The 19,940-nt window shown below is 35.6% G+C and overlaps 1 protein-coding gene across 2 annotated transcripts in view; it reads left to right on the plus strand.

Moving 5' to 3' along the window:
* The window catches only part of LOC122474025 (coiled-coil domain-containing protein 7-like), a 347,700-nt gene that overhangs the window by 280,989 nt on the left and 46,771 nt on the right, over positions 1-19,940 (plus strand). For both annotated transcript variants that reach the window (XM_043564967.1, XM_043564968.1), the window contains one exon: positions 17,835-17,939. In XM_043564967.1, coding sequence (XP_043420902.1) covers positions 17,835-17,939 — 105 coding nt within the window. The remainder of the gene's footprint in view (positions 1-17,834; positions 17,940-19,940) is intronic.

A 19,940-nucleotide genomic window follows, 5' to 3' on the forward strand; every position in this document is an offset into this window, starting at 1 on the left:
TTTTTCATAATATTCTTTTATAATTGTATTTCTGTGGTGTTGGTTGTGATCGCCCCCTCTCTTTCGTGATTTTTATTTGGGTTCTTTCTCCTTTTTTTGGATAAATCTGGCTAGAGTTATCAATTTTATTAATTCTTTCAAAGAGCCAGCTCCTGGTTTCCTTGATCTGTTCTACTGTTTTGCTTTTTTGTTTGTTTCTATACATTTATTTCATCTCTAATCTTTATTATTTCCCTTCTTCTGCTGGCCCTAGGCTTCATTTCTTGTTGCTTTTCTAGCTCCTTTAAGTGTAAGGTTTGGTTGTGTATTTGAGATTTTTCTTGCTTCTTGAAGTGAGCCTATATTGCTATATACTTCCTTCTTATAATTGCTTTTGCTGCATCTTGAAGGTTTTAGACTATCATTTTTTCATTTTCATTTGTTTCCATGTATTTTTTATTTCTTCTTTAATTTCCTGATTGTCCCATTCATTCTTTAGTAGGATGTTCTTTAACTTCCATGTATTTGTGGTCTCTCCAAATTTTTTCTTATGGTTGACTTGAAGTTTCATAGAGGTGTATTGGAAAATATATATGATATGATCTCAGGCTTCTTTTTTTACTATTTATGCTTGATTTGTGACACAGAATGTGATCTGTTCTGGAGAATGTCCCATGTGCACTTATAAAGAATGTGTATTCTGCTGCTTTAGGATGAAATATTCTGATTATATCTTTTAAGTCCATCTGGTCCAATGTATCATTCAAAGCCATTGTTTCCTTATTGATTTTTTGCTTAAATGATCTTTACTTGATGTTAGTGGGATATTAAAGTCACCTACTCTTATTCTATTATTATCAATGAGTTCCTTTATGTTTTTATTAATTGTTTCATATATTTGGGTTCTTCTAAGTTGGGGGCATAAATATTTGCAATTGTTAGATCTTTTTTGATAGAAACCTTTATTATGATACAGTGTCCCTCTTCATCTCTTGCTACAGTCTTTGGCTTAAAATCTAGTTTGTCTGATATAAGTATGGCTACTCTGGCTTTCTTTTGATGTCCATTAGCATGCTAAATTATTCTTCAGCCTCTCACTTTCAATCTGTAGGTGTCTTCAGTTCTAGAATGAGTCTCTGGTAGGCAGCATTTTGGTTTTTTTTGTTTTCATTTTTTTATCCATTCCTAAACTCTATGTCTTTTCATTGGAGCACTTATTCCATTTACATTAAGAATAATTATTGATAGATATTAATTTAATGTAATTGTATTATTGTCAAGTAATTGTTTCTGGAGATTTTCTCTGTTGCTTTCTAGTCTTTGTTGCTTTTGGTCTTTCTTTCCACTCAAAGAATGCCTATTAATGTTTCCTGCAGGGCTGGTTTAGTAGTCACGAACTCCTTTAGTTTGTGTTTGTCTGGGAAATGCTTCATCTCTCCATCTATTCTGAATGACAGCCTTGCTGGGTAGAATATTCTTGGTTCCAGATTTTTCCCTTTCAGCACGCTGAATATTTTCTGCCACTCCCTTCTTGCCTGCCACGTTTCTGAGGAGGGATCTTTTGCTAACCTTATTTACTTCCCTTGTAAGAAGGGAATTCTTTTGTCTTGTTGCTTTTAGGATTTTTTCTTTACCTCTATATTTTGCAACTTTATGATATGTCTTGGTGTTGAGCAGCTTTTGTTGATTTTGATGGGAGTTCTCTGTGCCTCCCAGATTTGGATGTCTGTCTCTTTCCCCAGATTAGGGATGTTTTAAGCTATAATTTTCTCATATAAGCCTTCTGCCAACTTTTACTTCTCTTCTTCTGGAACCTATACAATATGAATGTTATTATGTTTTATGGAGTCACTGAGTTTTCTAAGTCTACATTCATGATCCAATATTTTTATTTCCCTCTTTTTTTCAGCTTCATTTCTCCATAATTTTATCTTCTATATCATTTATTCCTTCCTCTCTTACTTCATCCTTGTGGTTATTATATCTAGTCATTTTTGAATCTTGGTTATTGTATTTTTGTTTTTGCCTAATTTTTAAGTCTTTTCTCTTTGTGGTAAGATACTCTCCGGTGTCTTCTATGATTTTCTCAAGCCCAGCTATTATCTTTATGATTGTTGATTTAAATTCTGGATCATGCAGGGTTCCTGGGTGGCTCAGTCAGTTAAGTGTCCAACTTCAGCTCAGGTCATGATCTCACAGTTTGTTAGTTCGAGCCCCACATCAGGCTCTGTGCTGACAGCTCACAGCCTGGAGCCTACTTCAGATTCTGTGTCTTCTTTCTCTCTGCCCCTCCCCAGCACATGTTCTGTCTCTGTCTCTCAAAAATAAATAAACATTAAAATGTTTTTTTAAATTCTGGATCATGCATATTACTTATATCTGTTTATATTAGATCCCTGTACATAGCCATTTCTTGTTCTTTCTTTGGAGATGAATTCCTCCATCTTTGCATTTTGTCTAGGTCTCTGTCTTCATCTTTGTGTTATGAAAACCTGTTATATTTCCTGCTCCTGAAAGTAGTGGCTTTATGAAGAAGAGGTCTTTTAGTGTCCAGGGCCTGGCACTTTAGGAGGTGTCTCTGGTGTATGCTATGTGAACTCTGCTGCTGTTTTTTGGCTTTTCTTTCTCTCAGGTCAGTCCAATGCAGTTTCTACTTACCTGCTGGGGGGAGACTGGACCTTGGCCAGAGTGGTGAGTTTTTACTAGTTGTACTCTGGTCTGCTTGTTAAGAGACCTGATGCTGTTTCCACTAGAGCTGAAGCTTTGTAGAACTCTATAATCAGTGAACATGTGCCTGTTGGGGGTGGGCAGAGGGGTTGTGCTGGTCTTCTGGGGGAAGAACCCACTGATCTTGTTGTCAGGTACAGTTGGCCACAAAAAGCAGCACCTGCACAGTGCAGGGGGTGGAGCTTGGCATAAATGGTTTAGGCTGCCACTGTTGGTGCTGTGCTGTTTACTGAGGTTAGTATATGCTAATGGGTGGGATAGGTAACTGGCACCAGCAAGCTCCTCAATCCCAAGAGAGGGAAGCTGGCACCTTTTGAGAAGCCCTCTCAGAAGGGCAATATTCCCTTGTGTGTCACAGGCACCACTCAGATTGCTGCCTTCAACCTGTCTGGGTCTGGGCCATCTTCCCTCCTGGTAGACCCTTGGGGTCTATCCCACACAGGCTGGTAGAGTTTTTAAACTCCAAACTTTACGGACCTGTCATGGTGGGGACCTGTGCTGTTGCTCTGGGGGAGGATCTCACCACTCTGGGGTTGCTCAAGTTTGTTCCAGAAGGGCAGTTTCACCAAAGCACCAGAGGTATGGAGTTTGAAGTAAATCACAGCAAAAAGCCAGTGTGCAGGTTAGCCACCCTCAGCAGGTGTCTCTGCACATATCCTGAGGGGAAGGGGCAGTAAATGGTACCCACTGGCTCTTTGATCCCTAGAGAGGCAATGCCACCTCTTCTAGATATGCTGGGATGCTCCCTGGTGACCCCAGGGTAACCACAGGTCACGCTGTGGGCTATTTGCCCTCTTTTTCCATAGGGGCATTGCAGTGCTCTCAGGGTTCCACACCAGCCATGCTACAGACCTCTAAAACTCCAGTCTTTGGGCCCAGCTGGTTGTAAAACTCTTGATAATCAGCCCTTCTCACTTTCCCAGCAGTGTTTTTGAAAAAGTGTTTTCCTTGTCCAACCCCCTATGTGCTCCTCTCTCCTCCTCCTCCTCCTCCTCCTCCTCCTCTTCCTTCTCTTTCTCTTTCTCTCTCCCTCTCTCCTCTCTCCATGACCAGGTTTCCCTCCCTCTGCAGCACCCATGATCCATTTCTCCTCCAAACCATGTCTCCACACCTCCTACCTTCCAGGATATGACCTTTTCTCTCCCTCTATTTGTGCAGTTTGTTCTTTCAGTTTCCAGATTGATTTCTTGTGTAGTCAGAATGACTTGATATTCATCTAGCTGTGTTCAAGGGATGAAGCAAACCTAAGGTCCTCCTACTCAACCATCTTAGCTCCTCCCTGAGATTTTATATAAGCATAGGTAATAATCATATTTCCTGTCATAATTTTTATATAGAAAGAAGAATGGATCTTTAAAAATAACACTATAACGTCCCAGAGTCTAAGAAAAGAAAGTTTATATAATGTCAGTAACATGATAGATAACAAAACATATAATAGTACATATACTAGGCTAAATAAATTATGATATAGGTCATGATTCTCATTGCTTAATTACAGATATTTTTATCAACATAAAACTAAAAAGAAAAATTCATTATATGTCATCTCAACAGATTTATTCTGCCTTTATTATAGAACTCAGTTTATCTTAATCATTTTAATTAGACCCATCTAGCCTTATCTTTTTCTTACCCTCCCTTTATAAAAGTAGCAATTGCAATAGTTACAATTTATTGAGATGTTTAATATGCACCAGACACTATGGGATCCCATTTTATAGATAGAGGATTAAAGAAAACTTAAAATGGTTAAATGACTTACTAATATAATCACATAGATTCTAAGAAGAGCCAAGATTTGAATGTAGGATTTCTTTTTCTACTAGGAATTTCTTTTAAAGTCTGTATTCATTAACACTATTTATATATTGATTTTAGTGATTATTTAATTATTATTTCACTTTATAATCCTCAATTCTAAAGGCCCATTTTCTTTTCCTCACAATTGCTCACTCATTATATCAGGGTAAATTTGGGTAAAGCCCTCTGAATTATAGAAAGTGGAGCCAGTTCTAGACATTTTAGTTAAATCTCAGCTGCATGTACAATGCTGGCTGGACATCCTTCTCTATACAGTCATACCTGACTATGCAGTAGGTATTTTGGAATCCACAGGCTCCAAGAACTTAATATTTTAAAAGAAAAACTCATCTTTACTCCAGACATGCTCATCTTTATGTTATCTTTTATTATTATGGTAAATGAACAATACAAATTGTACAAAGAAAACAGCAATAACTAATATGGTTACCACCCAGACCCAGAAACTAGCCTCTGTTGCTTCAATGGCTTCTAGGCCTTTATTTTGTCTATTTATCTATTATCTATCTATCATCTATCTATCTATCTATCTGTCAGTCATCATCATCATCTTCTTCATCTATGTATCATTTATCTATCATTGTGGGTACATAAATATTATATACTGTATTCTTCATCTTAACATTAGAATATTACATGTAAAACTAAACATACCCACCTAATCCCCATCATTTGACTGTCACCATGATTTCAAGTTACCTTTTGTCCCTTAAGAGTTAACCATTAATCTTTTTTTTTTTTATTTTTTAATTTTTTTTATTTTTGGGACAGAGAGAGACAGAGCATGAACGGGGGAGGGGCAGAGAGAGAGGGAGACACAGAATTGGAAACAGGCTCCAGGCTCTGAGCCATCAGCCCAGAGCCTGACGTGGGGCTCGAACTCACGGACCGCGAGATCGTGACCTGGCTGAAGTCGGACGCTTAACCGACTGCGCCACCCAGGCGCCCCCATTAATCTTTTTTCATGTGTGCATTTTATTCCATAGAAATATATGTCATGTGGGGCGCCTGGGTGGCTCAGTTGGTTAAGCGTCCAACTTCAGCTCAGGTCATGATCTCACGGATAGTGGGTTCGAGTCCCCTGTCAAACTCTGTGCTAATAGCTTGGAGCCTTGAGCCTGCTGTGGATTCTGTGTCTCCCTCTCTCTGCCCCTCCCCTTCTCTCTCTCTCTCTCTCTCTCTCAAAACTAAATAAAAACATTTAAAGAATTTAAAAAAGGAAATATATGTCCTGTTTCTGTACAGTTTCAAAATGTGCACTAATAATATAATACATTTTATTAGTGGTAGAATTGAATTTAACTGCTGATTAATATTTAGGATGGAGCAAGAAGGTATTATGTTAAGCAAAATAAGTTAGAGAAAGACATAATACCATATTTCACTTGTATATGTGGAATTTAAGAAACAAAACAGATGAGCAAAAGGAAAAAAGAGAGGCAAATCAGAAAACAGACTCTTAACTACAGAGAACAAACTAACGATTATCAGAGGTGGGTGAGGGGATCGGTTAAATAGGGGATGGGGATTAAATAGGTGGGTGGGAATCACTTGTTGTGGTGAGCACCTGGTGTTATATTGAAGTGTTCAATCACTATATTGTACACCTGAAACTAATATTACACTGTATGTTAACTAACTGGAATTTAAATAAAACTTTAAAAAGAGAGACAGCAGGAAAATAACAGAATTGAAACAAGAACTTACTTCTCAATAACTGCTTTAAACATAAATGGACTAAAATATACAGTCAAAAAGCAGAGACTGGATGAATGGATTTTTAAAAATCCATCAATATGCTGCCTACAAGAGACTCACTTTAGCTTTAAGGATACTCATCAGCCCAAAGTAAATTGATGGAAAACTCCACACAAATGTCAAGCAGAAGAAATCAGAACAGGAGTGGCTACATTTACATTACATAAAATAGACTTCCAGTTGAAATTGGTCCAAATAGACAAAGAAGGTCAGTGAATAGTGAGAAAGGGGTAATTTTAGAAAGAAGATATAATAATAATTATACATGTACATACCTTTATACTAAAGCAGATATGAAGAAAAATTTTATAGGGAGAGATACATAGAGATACAATAGAGTAAGGGGCTTCAATACCTTACTTCCGATATTGGATAGATACAGAAAATAAGGGCTTAAATAACACTGTAAACCAAATATACCTAACAGATATATACAGAACATTACATATAAAAGCAACAAAATGCACATTATTCTTTTTTTTAAAGGGTGTAAATAATTTATTTATTTATTTTTCAATATATGAAATTTATTGTCAAATTGGTTTCCATACAACACCCAGGGCTCATCCCAAAAGGTGCCCTCCTCAATACCCATCACCCACCCTCCCCTCCCTCCCACTCCCCATCAACCCTCAGTTTGTTCTCAGTTTTTAACAGTCTCTTATGCTTTGGTTCTCTCCCACTCTAACCTCTTTTTTTGTCCTTTCCCTCCCCCATGGGTTTCTGTTAAGTTTCTCAGGATCCACATAAGAGTGAAAACATATGGTATCTGTCTTTCTCTGTATGGCTTATTTTGCTTAGCATCACACTCTCCAGTTCCATCCACGTTGCTACAAAGGGCCATATTTCATTCTTTCTCATTGCCACGTAGTACTCCATTGTGTATATAAACCACAATTTCTTTATCCATTCATCAGTTGATGGACATTTAGGCTCTTTCCATAATTTGGCTATTGTTGAGAGTGCTGCTATAAACATTGGGGCACAAGTGCCCCTATGCATCAGTACTCCTGTATCCCTTGGGTAAATTCCTAGCAGTGCTATTGCTGGGTCATAGGGTAGGTCTATTTTTAATTTTTTGAGGAACCTCCACACTGTTTTCCAGAGTGGCTGCACCAATTTGCTTTCCCAGCAACAGTGCAAGAGGGTTCCCGTTTCTCCACATCCTCGGCAGCATCTGTAGTCTCCTGATTTGTTCATTTTGACCACTCTGGCGCAGAATACACATTATTCTTAAGAACACAGGAAGCATTCTTCAGGATAGATCATATGTTGGGCTACAAATTTAAGAATATTGAAATCATATTAAATATTTTTAATGACCAGAATAGTATGAAGATAACAATCAATAATGGAAAAAGTGGAAAATTTTACAAGTATATGAAAATTAGGCAGCACACTCCTGCACAACCAATCAAGAAGTAAATCAGAGGGGTGCCTGGGTGGCTCGGTCGGTTAAGCATCCGACTTCGGCTCAGGTCATGATCTCACCGTCCGTGAGTTCGAGCCCCGCGTCGGGCTCTGTGCTGACCGCTCAGAGCCTGGAGCCTGTTTCAGATTCTGTGTCTCCCTCTCTCTCTGCTCCTCCCCTGTTCATGCTCTGTCTCTCTCTGTCTCAAAAATAAATAAACGTTAAAATTAAAAAAAAAGAGGTAAATCAGAAAGCATCTTGAGACCAATAAAAATGAAAAACAACATACAAAAACTTATGAGTTGTAGATATTTACATTAAGAGAAAAGAAAGATCTGAAATGAATAATCTAACTTTATTCTACAAGGAATTAGTAAAAGAAGAAGCCCCAAATTTTTTTGAAGCCCCAAATTAGCAGATGTTTGAAGCCCCAAATTAGCAGAAGGAAGGAAATAATAAAAATGATAGCCGAAATAAATGAAACAGAAACTGGAAAGACATTAGAAACAAATCAATAAAACAAAGAATTGGATTTTTTAAAACATAAACTAAATTTACAAACTTTTAGCTGGACAACCAAGAAAAAAAGGAAGGACTCATCTAACTGTGATGAGTCTTATGAGTTTTATGACTGAAAAAGGAAACATTAGATCAGTAAAATATAGAATACTGGTTATTAATCCCAAGGGTATAGGGTACTGTTCACCAGTTACTAAACCCAGAGGAGAACTGCAAACACTTTTTTCCATGTCATTTGACATGAGAGTTGCTAATGAAAACACAATGGAGTCAAGCACTGAATGGAACAACACTTTACGTACATAGAGAGACTAAGCAAGATTAGCTTCAGTAGTGCAGCTTAGTGTTCCATGGTCAGTGAGTCTTTTCCAGTGACTGATGGCAAGCATTTTTCCTATGTACATTCCTCCTGTGCCACAGTAGAAGGAACAGTCCCATCTGGTCAGAGGACAGATAAAACACTGGAGTTGTCCAGGTTCCATATGACTCACAATCTCCAAAGACATATTGATCATTCATTGAGTGCAGAAAAAGGAAAGATAATTTTCACACAGTGTGGTAAGCCTGGCACAGTTTGTATGAGTACTATCTCTCTTGGTGAGAAATGTCCCAAACCCAAGACTCATTCTTTTTTTGTTAATATGTATATTTTAAATTAAATTATAATTATCATACAGCATTTTATTAGTTTTAGGTGTACAATAAAATAGTTCAACAATTCTATGCATTATTCACTGTTCATCACAATTAGTATACTCTTAATCCTCTTCAACTATTTCACCCATCCACCCATCCCTCCCCAAGGCAGCCACAAGTTCGTTCTCTATGTTTAAGAGTCTAGTTTTTATTTATCTCTTTTTTCTTTGCTTGCATGTTTTGTTTCTTAAAATCCATATATGAATGAAATAATATGGTATTTGTCTTTCTCTGACTGACATATTTCACTTAGCAATAACCTCTAGATCCATCCATATTGTTTCAAATGGCAAGATTTCATTCTTTTCATAGCTGAACAATATTCCATTGTGTGTGTGTGTGTGTGTGTGCGTGCGTGCGTGCGCACCATCTCTTTATCCATTCATCATTTGTTGCACACTTGGGTTACTTCCATATTTTGGATATTTCAAATAATACTACAATAAACATAGGGGTGCAAATAAGCCCAATAGTCGAATTATTGGATTTTTAATTTTTTGAGGAACCTCCAAATTGTTTTGTATGGTGACTGCACCAACTTGTATACCTACCAACAGTGAACAAGTGTTCCTTTTTCTCCACATCCTCACTACCACGTTTTGTTTCTTGTATTTTTGACTTAAGCCATTGTGACAGATGTGAGATGATATCTCATTGTGGCTTTGATTTACAATTCCCTAATGATTAGTGATGTTGAGCATCTATTCATGTGTCTGTTGGCCATCTGTATGTCTTCTTTGGAAAAATGTTTGTTCGTGTTTCGAGCCCACTTTTAATTGGATTATTTGTTTTCTTGGTATTGAGTTGTATAAATACTTTATATATTTTGGATATTGACCCTGTATCAGATATAACATTTGCAAATATCTTCTCCAAATCAGTAGAGTGACTTTTTGTTTTGTTGATGATTTCCTTTGTTGTAAAAAGTTGTTATTTGTTATAGTCCAACAGCTTAAATTTGCTTTTCTTTCCCTTGTCTGAGGAGACATATCTAAAAAAATGTTTCTATGGCTAATGTCAAAGAGATTACTGCCTGTTTTCTTCTAGGAATTTTACAGTTTCAGGTCTACATTTAGGTCTCGAATCTATTTTGAGTGTATTGTGTATGGTGAGTGAGAGTAGTCCAAATTCTCTCTTTTGCATGTAGCTGTTCAGGTTTTCCAGCACCATTTGTTGAAGACATTCTTTCTGCCCATTGGATATTCTTGCTTCTGTTGTCATAGGCTAATTGACCATAAAAGAGTGAGTTTATTTCTGGACTCTTTAATCTGTTCTAGCGATCCATGTGTCTATTTTTGAGCCAATATTATACTGTCTTGATTACTACAGATTTGTAGTGTATCTTGAAATCTGGGATTGTGATACCTCCAGCTTTGTTTTATTTTTCAAGATTGTTTTGATATTCTGTCTTTTGTGGTTCCATACAAATTTTAAGATACTTTCTCCTAGTCCTGTGAAAAATGCTATTTGTATTTTGATAGGGATTGCATTGAATTGGTTGATTGCTTTGCATGGTATGGACATTTAAATTAACAATATTAGTTCTCCCAATTTGAGTGGAACATCATTACTTGTGTCGTCTTCAGTTACTTTTATCAATGTTTTATGGTTTTTGTAGTGAAGGTCTTTTACCTTCTTGGCTAAGTTTATTCCTAGGAATTTTATTCCTTTTGTTGGTGCAATTGAAAATGGAGTTGTTTTGTTTTTTAAGTTTTTATTCAAATTCCACTTAGTTAACTTACAGTGCAAGTTTCAGGTAAACTTAGTTTCAGGTAAACAATGTAGTGATTTAAGAAACAACACAATGGACAGAGTATAGGAATAAACCTAACCAGAGGTAAAAGATCTATACTCTGAAAATGATAAAACACTAATGAAAGAAATTGAAGATGACACAAATAAATGGAAAAACAACCCATCTCATTTACTGGAAGAACAAATATTTCTAAAATGTATTTATTTACCAAAATAAATCTAAAATATACATTTAATGCAATCCCTATCAAAATACCACCAACATTTTTCACAGAGCTATAACAAACAATTCTAAAATTTGTATAGAACCACAAAAGACTCCAGATAGCCAAAACAATTTGGTAAAACAAAAGCAAAAACAGAGAAATCACAACTCCAGACTTCAAGTTATATTGATCAAAGCAGTATGATAATGGCACAAAGACAAACACATAGATCAAAAGAACAGAATAGAAAACCCAGAAATGAACCCACAACTATATAGTTAATTGATTTTTGACAAACAAGGAAATAATATCCAATGGAAAAAAGTTCATGTACTTTTTTTTCTTTTTTTATTTTCTGTTTGATCCATTAATATTTTAGTAGCATGTTGTTTAATCTGCATGTATTTTTGATCTTTCCAGTGATTTTTGATCTTTCTTGTGATTGACTTCTAGTTTCATAGTGTTGTGGTCAGAAAAGGTGCATGGTATGACTTCAAAGGTTTTGTATTTTATTCAGGCCTGTTTTGTGACCTAATATGTGATCTATTCTGGAGAACGTTCCATGTGCAATTGAAAAGAATTCAAAGCCATTGCTTTTTGTTGATTTTATGTTTAGATGATTTGTCTTGTGATGTAAATGAGGTGTTAAACTCCCCTCCTATTATTGCAATAGTTTGTTATTATTTTATATAGTTCAGTGTTCCCATGCTTGGTACATAAATATTCACAATGTTAGATCTTCTTGTTGTATTGTGTAGTGCCCTTCTTTGTTTCTTGTTACAGTCTTTGTTTTAAAGTCTAGTTTGTCTAATAGAAGTATTGCTACTCTTTTTGATATCCATTTGTGTGGTAGATGTTTCTCCATCCCCTTTCAATGTACAGGTGTCTTTAGGTCTAAAATGAGTCTCTTGTAGGCAGCATGTAGTTGGTCTTGATTTTAATCCACTCTTACACCCTATGTCTTTTGATTGCAGCATTTAACCCATTTACATTAAAAGTAATTACTAATATATGTGTGTTTATTGTGATTTCGTTATTTGTTTTGTCATCATTTCTGGATATTTTCTCTGATCCTGTCTTGTTTTGTCACTCTTAGTCTCTCCTTTCCTATCAAAGAGTCCCCTTTAATATTTCCAGAGGGCTGCTTTATTGCTCACAAACATCTTTAGTTTTTGTTTGTCTGGGAAACTCTACCTCTCCTTCTATTCTGAATTGTAGACTTGCTGGTGAAATATTATTGGCAGCAGATTTTTCCCATTCAGCACTTTGAATATATCATGTCACTCCCTTCTGTCTTGCCAAGTTTCTGTTGAGAAATCTACAGCTAGCTTTATGGGTCTTCCCTTGTAAGTTAAGGATTTCTTTTGTATTGCTGCTTTTAAGGTTTTTTTCTTTATTGCTATATTTTGCAAATTTAATTACAATATGTCTTGGTGTTGGTCTCTTTTGTTGCTTTTGATGGGAGTTCTCTGTCTCCTGGATCTGGATATCTGTTTCCTTCCCAAGATTAGGGAAGTTTTCAGGTATTATTTCTTCAAATAAATTTTCTGCCCCCTCTTCTTGCTCTTCTTTGGGAACTCCTATTATACAAATGTTATTATTATTGATGGGGTCTCTGAATTTCCTAAGTCTATACTTATGTTGCATAATTCTTCTTTCTCTTTTCAGTTCAACTTCATTAATTTCTAATAGTTTGTCTTCTGTTGTTAATAATTCATTCCTCTGCCTCAAGCATGTTTCTAATTTGCTTATTGCTGTCCTAATCTTGATTTTTTTTTTACCTCTTTTATCTCTGTGGTATGGGTCTTATTCATGTCTTCCTTTCTCAAGCCTAGTGAATATCCTTATGATTGTTGCTTTAAATTCTACATTAGGAATGTGACTTCTATATGTTTTGCTTAGATCTCTGGCCATGACTGTATTTTGCTCTTGCATTTGGGATGAATACCTCCATCCTGGCACTTTGTCTCAGTCTCTGCCTTGTTCTGTTTGTTAGAAAAGCCAGTTATGTCTACTGCTTCTGACATTATGAGTAAGAGGTCATGTATTGCCCAGGGCCTGTCACTTCTGGAAATGTCCCTACTGTGTGTTGTGTGTACTTTGCTGTTGTGTTTTGGCTGCTCTGTTTGTCATATGAAGAGACTCTCCTTTCCTGCTGTGGGCAGTGTTTGGTCCTTTGCCTGAATGTAGTGGGTTTTAACTAGGTGTGCTTGGTCTGTTTGTGAAATGAGGCCTGACACCACCTCTACCAGAACTGAAAGCCTACAGAACTCTCTGGTTGGGAGACATGGTATGGGCAGAGATTTGTACTGGTTTCTGGGGGAGGGACCCACCACACTGTCTAAGGCAAGTTCAACTGAGAACAGCAGTCCCACCAGCATAGGGCTTGGTGTATAAAGTTGGGCAGCCAATGTTAATGCTATGCTGTTTCCCACAGGTATGCTGAGGGAAAGAAATTGGGAAATTGTGCCAGCCAATTCCTTTGTTCCTGGAGAGGTGTCACCATGAGTGCTGCCTCTCACTGACACACTCTGAGAAAAGCAAATAATCTCTCTCCTCTGTGCCCCAGGTGTTCTTCTGATCACTGTTTCCAAGTTGTCTGCCTCCAGGTTGTTTCCCTGCCTTCTCTCCAGGAGCAGTGCAGCGTCCTCTGAGCTCTTTGCCAGCAAAGTCCACTGACCTTTAAAACTCTAGGCTCTAAGGACACCTGGTGGCTAAGTCGGTTAAGTGTGTTTGAATTTGGCTCAGGTCACCATCTCACAGTTCATGAGTCTGAGCCCTGTTTTGGGTTCTCTGCTGTCAGATGGCAGCCTACTTAGGATCCTCTGTTCCGCTCTCTATGTCCCTCTGCCACTGGTTCTCACTCTCTCTCTTTCAAAAATAAATAAATATTAAAAAAAAAACTTTCCAGGCTTTAAGGTACACTGATTTCAATAACTCACAAAATTCAGCCCCTCTAATTTTCCAAGCCAGTGGATTTGGGAAAACATTCTCCTTCCTTGTGCAATCTCGTGTTTCCTCTCTCTCTCAACCTTCTCTGTAACCACAGCTCCCTCCCGTCTGCAACACCCATAATTCATTTCTCCCCTAAACCAATTCTGCATACTTCCTACCTTCTTTTATATGGGCTTTTTCTTCCCTCTTGTGAATTTGTTCTGTCAATCTTCAGGTTGGTTTCTGGAGTATTTAGGATGTTTGATAGTTATTTAAGTTGTATTTGTGGGAAGAGGTGAGCCCAGGGTCCTCCTACTCAGCTGTCATCTTTCCTTAAAACCCAGAAGAATTAATATTGTTAAAATACCCATACAACCCAAAGCCATCTATAGATTTAATGTGGTCACTATGAATGGCAATTCCACAGCAATAGAAAATATATCATAAAAATTGTGTGAGAAAGAAAGAAAGAAAGAAAGAAAGAAAGAATCTACAAATAGCCAAAGCTATCTTAAGAAAGAAGAACAAATTTCCAGGCATCAGTCTTCCTGATTTTAAACTATATACTACAAAATTATTGTAATCAAAACTGGCATAAAACACAGCCACATGACAAATGTAATGGAACCAAGAGTTCAGAAATAAACCTATGCCAGATACAGTCAACTAATATTATGCAAGGAAGCCAAGAATACTCAATGAGGAAATAAATTGTGTTGGAAAACATGAATATCCACATGAAAAAAAAATAAAATTGATCCCTTATATACAAAAATCAACATAAAATGGATTAAAGAATAAACTGTGACAGTTTAGAAGAATCTCCTAGAAGACAGGGAAAAAGCTCCTTGATATTGATTTTGGCAATGACTTTTTAGGTAAGATACCCAAAGCACAAGCAACAAAAGCAAGTAGGACTAACCAAACTTAAAATCTGCACAGTAAAAGAAACAATCAGCAAAATGAAAAGGAAACCTGAAGAATAGGAAAAAATATTTATAAACTGCATATTGTATAAGAGGTCAATATCTAAAATATATCATATAACTCAATAGCATTAACACTAATCCAATTAAAACTGGGTAGAGGACCTGAATGTATACATTTTTCCAAATAAAACATTCAAATCACAAGCAGGTAGGTGAAAAGATACTGAATGTAACTAATTGTCAAGGAAATACATATCAAAATCACAATAAGATATCATCTCACACCTGTTAGAATGGTTATTATTAAGGAGACAAAAAATAGCAAGTGCTGGTGAGGATGTGGAGAAAAGGGAACCTGTATGCACCTTTGGTAGGAATGTAAATTGATACCTCCAATGGAAAACAATATGGAGGTTACTAAAAAATAAATAAATAAAATAAAATAAATAGAATTATTATGTGATTGAGCATAACTTCTAGGTATGTATCTGAAGAAAATGAAATCAGAACCCTAAAGAGATATCTGCACTCCCACGTTCATTGCAACATTATTCACCTTAGCCAAATAAGGAAAAAAATCTATGTATCTTTTTGGCAAATAAATGGATAAAGGAAATGTGGTAAATATATAAAGTGGAATATTATTCAGCCATAAAAAAATAAAATATTCTTTGAAACAACATGGATAGACCTTGAAACTATTATGCTAAGTGAAATAAGTCAAACAGGAATGTCAAGTACTGTATTATCCCACTTATATATGTCATCAGAAAGTGCTAACTCATGGAAACATAGAGTATAATAGTGGTTGCCAGGGGCCTGAGAGTAGGAGAAATGGGGAAATGTTGGTCAAAGATTACAAACTTCAATTTATAAGATTAATAAGTTCTTGCAATGTAATATACAGCATGGTGACTATAGGTAACCATACTCTATACTGGAAAATTCCTAAGAAAGTACATCTTAAATGTTGTCACTATAAATGTAATATATTTTATTTATATTATATATTTTATATATTAAAGACTAAACAGTGTATATTTATATATACTTATTACATATACTTGTTTATATATGTGCTAATATATTTATCTATTTTATGCATATATGTAAGGTGATAGACATGTTAACATTGTGGTATTCAATTTGCAATATATAAGTGTGTCAAATTATTAAACTGTAAACCTTAAACTTATACAATTTTATATGGCAATTATATCTCTATAAATTTGGGGAAATTTAAAAAGGAATGTATGTTTAAGTTTTGTAAGTTATATTTACCTTAAGATAATCTTCCATCATTTCTCTTGAGAACCATTATTATAATAACTATATTATAGATGATCTAGCTTGTATTTTGGGAATGAACCCTACTAGATGATGCCATGCTGTTTTTTTAATAATTCTCAATTCTATTTCCTTACTTATTAATTTAAGATTTTTGCATTTTTATTCTAAATCAGTACTGTTAATGTGGCCGCCACTAGCCACATATGAATATTGAGCACTTTAAATGCAGGTAGTCTGAATTGAGATATACTATAAGTGTATCACACATACAAGTATTTGAAGACCTACTATAAAATTACTATAAATTAATTTATATTATATATATATTTTTTCTGTGTAGTATTTTTATATCCCTATGCCAATTATGTCTGTCAATGTTAATACCCTTGCAGGGACTATTTTGACTTTGTAAAAATAAATTCTCTTTTTATGTGCTATGGCATAGGATGTAATATAAAGAATCCCACACATTAAAATATGTGGGCCTGTAACTTTTGAAAAGGTTAGCTTAATTGTGAATTTTAATTTTTAATTGTTCTTTCCACTTTTTCTGGTATATTTTGCTCATTGGTATTGTTTTTGAAAGTGCTGATTTCCTCAAGATTTTAAATCTTATTTTCCTGTTACTAGATGATAGATATACTGGTAGGTAAATAATGATGTTTAACAAAGAAATATAACCTAGTTATTGGCTCTTAAATCCTACCCATATGTTAGAATTAATTCTTTTCTAAAATTAGGTAATTCTTTTGTGACAATAGCTGATGATTTCCTTTGTCCTACAAACATGCATAAAACTTTTTTATTACTTGAAAATATTTTACAATCTTGGAATCCCTTGCAAATATCTACATTTCTGGATTCTCTTGAGAATGTTGATGACCCAGGAACACCAGGCCTGCATTTGTAACAGTCAGTTGGAGTAATGGCTTTTTATTTTTAGTAAATGTATACTCTCCATTTCACTTCTGTTATTCATGCCACTCCAAACATCACCAGGTCATTTCACTCACATTGCATGCTTAGTCCAGGTAGACCTTTGAGTCTACTATCTAGAGACTAGGTTTTGGATTCTAAAAGAACAAAATTCATTTCAAGATTTTGCACTTGAGAATATGAACTTCCAAAATATTCATAATCTTTCTCATCTCTACTTCCCTTATCTATTAGATGGGAATGAAATACCTACTTCCTAGAATTATTGTGATGATTAAAAGAAATGATATTTGAAAAATGCTTAGTATATTATCTGACATATGGTAACTATTTGATAAAGTTTTAAAAATTATTAGACATGTCTGTATTCAATTGGATAATGTATGTTAAGTTGTGAAGTAAATAAGGTTAAGGGGTGTACTTGTGATGAGCACAGCGTGTTGTATGTAAGTGTTAAATCACTGAATTGTACACCTGAAACTAATATTAACTAACTGGAATTTAAATAAAAACAAAACAAAAAAAAATAAGGCTAGAGACACCTCAGATGGCTCAGTTAAGGGTCCAGCTCTTAATTTCAGCTCAGGTAATAATCTCAGGCTCATGAGATAGAGCCCCAAATCAGGCTCTGCACTGACAGCAATGAGCCTGCTTGGGATTCTCTCTCTCTCTCTCTCTCTCTCTCTTTGCCCCTCCCCTGCTCATGCTAAAAACAAACAAACAAACAAACAAACAAATGAACGAACTTAAAAAATAAGGCTGAATAACTATATGGTAAAATATTTCTAATTGATTTTATGTGCTATAATTTTATTGTAAATAAAATTTTAGTTTTAAATCAACTAATTTGGCAATCTGTTATTGTTCCAGTCAAAAATGAAGTAGCCTCAGAACTTCCAGATATGGCAGATATTCCAGCAATTAATCCATCAATTAGTGATCTAATACTTCAATTAGATTTAAACAAAGTAATAGGTAAGTAGAAATTTATGATGTTTGGGCAAGTAAAACACAGTCTAAGAGTTAAAGTATTTCAGCTCTAGTTCTGTTGTTAAAAGAAGATAAGAAATTCAAATGTAGGGCAGCCTTTCTCAATTTAAAAATAATTTTATTCTAATCAATAAATCTATATATCAATTAATATTCAGCTTTAAGTGAGTTAATTATGTGCTCATTAATCCACCAAACAAGCTTTCATTAGGTAATGCTTAATAGGTTTCCTTTTCTGTTTATAAAACAAAAATATATAGGATTCTCTCTAGATTGTGAATTTTTATAACAAACTTGATGTTATATGATCAGTTTCTTAGAGAACATAATTTTGATTTCTTATATCATTTGTAATAACAAGATGGAATAAGAAAAATGGTACTTTCACAAGATAGGCAATATAGCTGCTTTTTGATCTACTTATCACAAAGTTTGGACTTTTTTTTTTGAAGTTGAGTCTTTTCATTTATTTACAGTCCTTCTGTATTTTTATTATTATTTACTTTATTTACTTTTAATTTACATCCAAGTTAGTTAGCATATAGTACAATGATTTCAGGAGTAGATTCCTGCTGGAGTCCAGCTCCAGCAGGTCCAGGGGTTCCCGAAGGATGAACAGCGTCGGCAAAAAAGTGAAAATAAAACAAAACTAAAACAAAAATAAAAATAAAAAGCTAAAATAAAAAACTAAAATAAAAATGGACACAAACAACAGCAGCGTGTTGAGCTGGCCGATTTATTGCAGTAAACGTGGCATTATATATACTAGTGATTTGCTTGTAACATACGTCATCTATGTTTTTCTAACATTACCCAATTCTAAAATTGTTCCTTTGTATAATCACCCAATAAGGAACAACATGATTGTTTTGTCATAACGTTACCTCCTGCCCTTTGCTTATTGATTAATTTCTTTTATTGTTTTTATTATGTATCTATGTTTATCTATAATTTATAAAGTATTTGCTTTGCTGTTTTCATGAAAGATCATTTATCTCTCAACACCTCAAGTGGAACAGTTACAAGGACATGACCTCTTAGTTGTTTCCCTGAACCATTTGTGGTTTTGAAGAACAAAAGTGTTCGCCTGGGTCCGAGGTGTCAGGAAGGGGGCCAAGAGGGCCTTAGAAACCCACGCCTTACACATTCTCAGAGAGACAGTGCACCTAGCAACCAATGAACCATTCTGTACTTTAACTGACTAGATTCAATCATCATCTGGAATGCCTTCTGGGGGCCAAGTGGGCCTAGGGGTTAGAGTGAACTGTGTCCATAGATACACTCCTTAGTTACTGGAGTGGGGCTTTCAAATCCATATGTCTCTCTTATACAGGCCCTTTTTTCTGGCAAAGGTATGAGGCATCCATCCATAGGGGATGGTAAGGGCTAAATGTAAAGCCACACAATTTCTTGCGGAACCTTATTTTCTTTCCTACTGGTTCTGTTCCCAGAGGGCCTGTCAAGGGCAATTCTCCAACAGACAATACCTCAGGTAGTTTTAAAGCCAAACTACCTAAAAGCAGGAGTACAAGAAGCTTCACTGTCGGTGGGCCACCTTGCAGTCACCAATCCGTCCACAGCCTGGGCTTTGCCACTCAAGTGGGGATAGCTCAGCTTCCAGCAGATTCCTTAATGTCCCTTTCCCATTTAGCCTATCTCCCCCTCCCACAATCCCTCCAGCAATCTTCTGTTCCCTATAGTTAAGAGTCTCTTATGTTTTGTCCCCCTCCTTGTTTTTATATTATTTTTGCTTCCCTTCCCTTATGTTTATCTGTTTTGTGCCTTAAATCCCTCATATGAGTTAAGTCATATGATATTTGTCTTTCTCTGACTAATTTCATTAGCATAATACCTTTTAGTTCCATCCATGTAGTTGCAAATGGCAAGATTTGATTTTATTCTTTTTGATTGCTAAGTAATATTACATTGTATATATACCACATCTTCTTTATCCATTTATCCATCAATGGACATTTGGGCTCTTTC

The sequence above is a fragment of the Prionailurus bengalensis genome, chromosome B4, assembly GCF_016509475.1.
Source record: "Prionailurus bengalensis isolate Pbe53 chromosome B4, Fcat_Pben_1.1_paternal_pri, whole genome shotgun sequence".
NCBI lineage: Eukaryota > Metazoa > Chordata > Mammalia > Carnivora > Felidae > Prionailurus > Prionailurus bengalensis.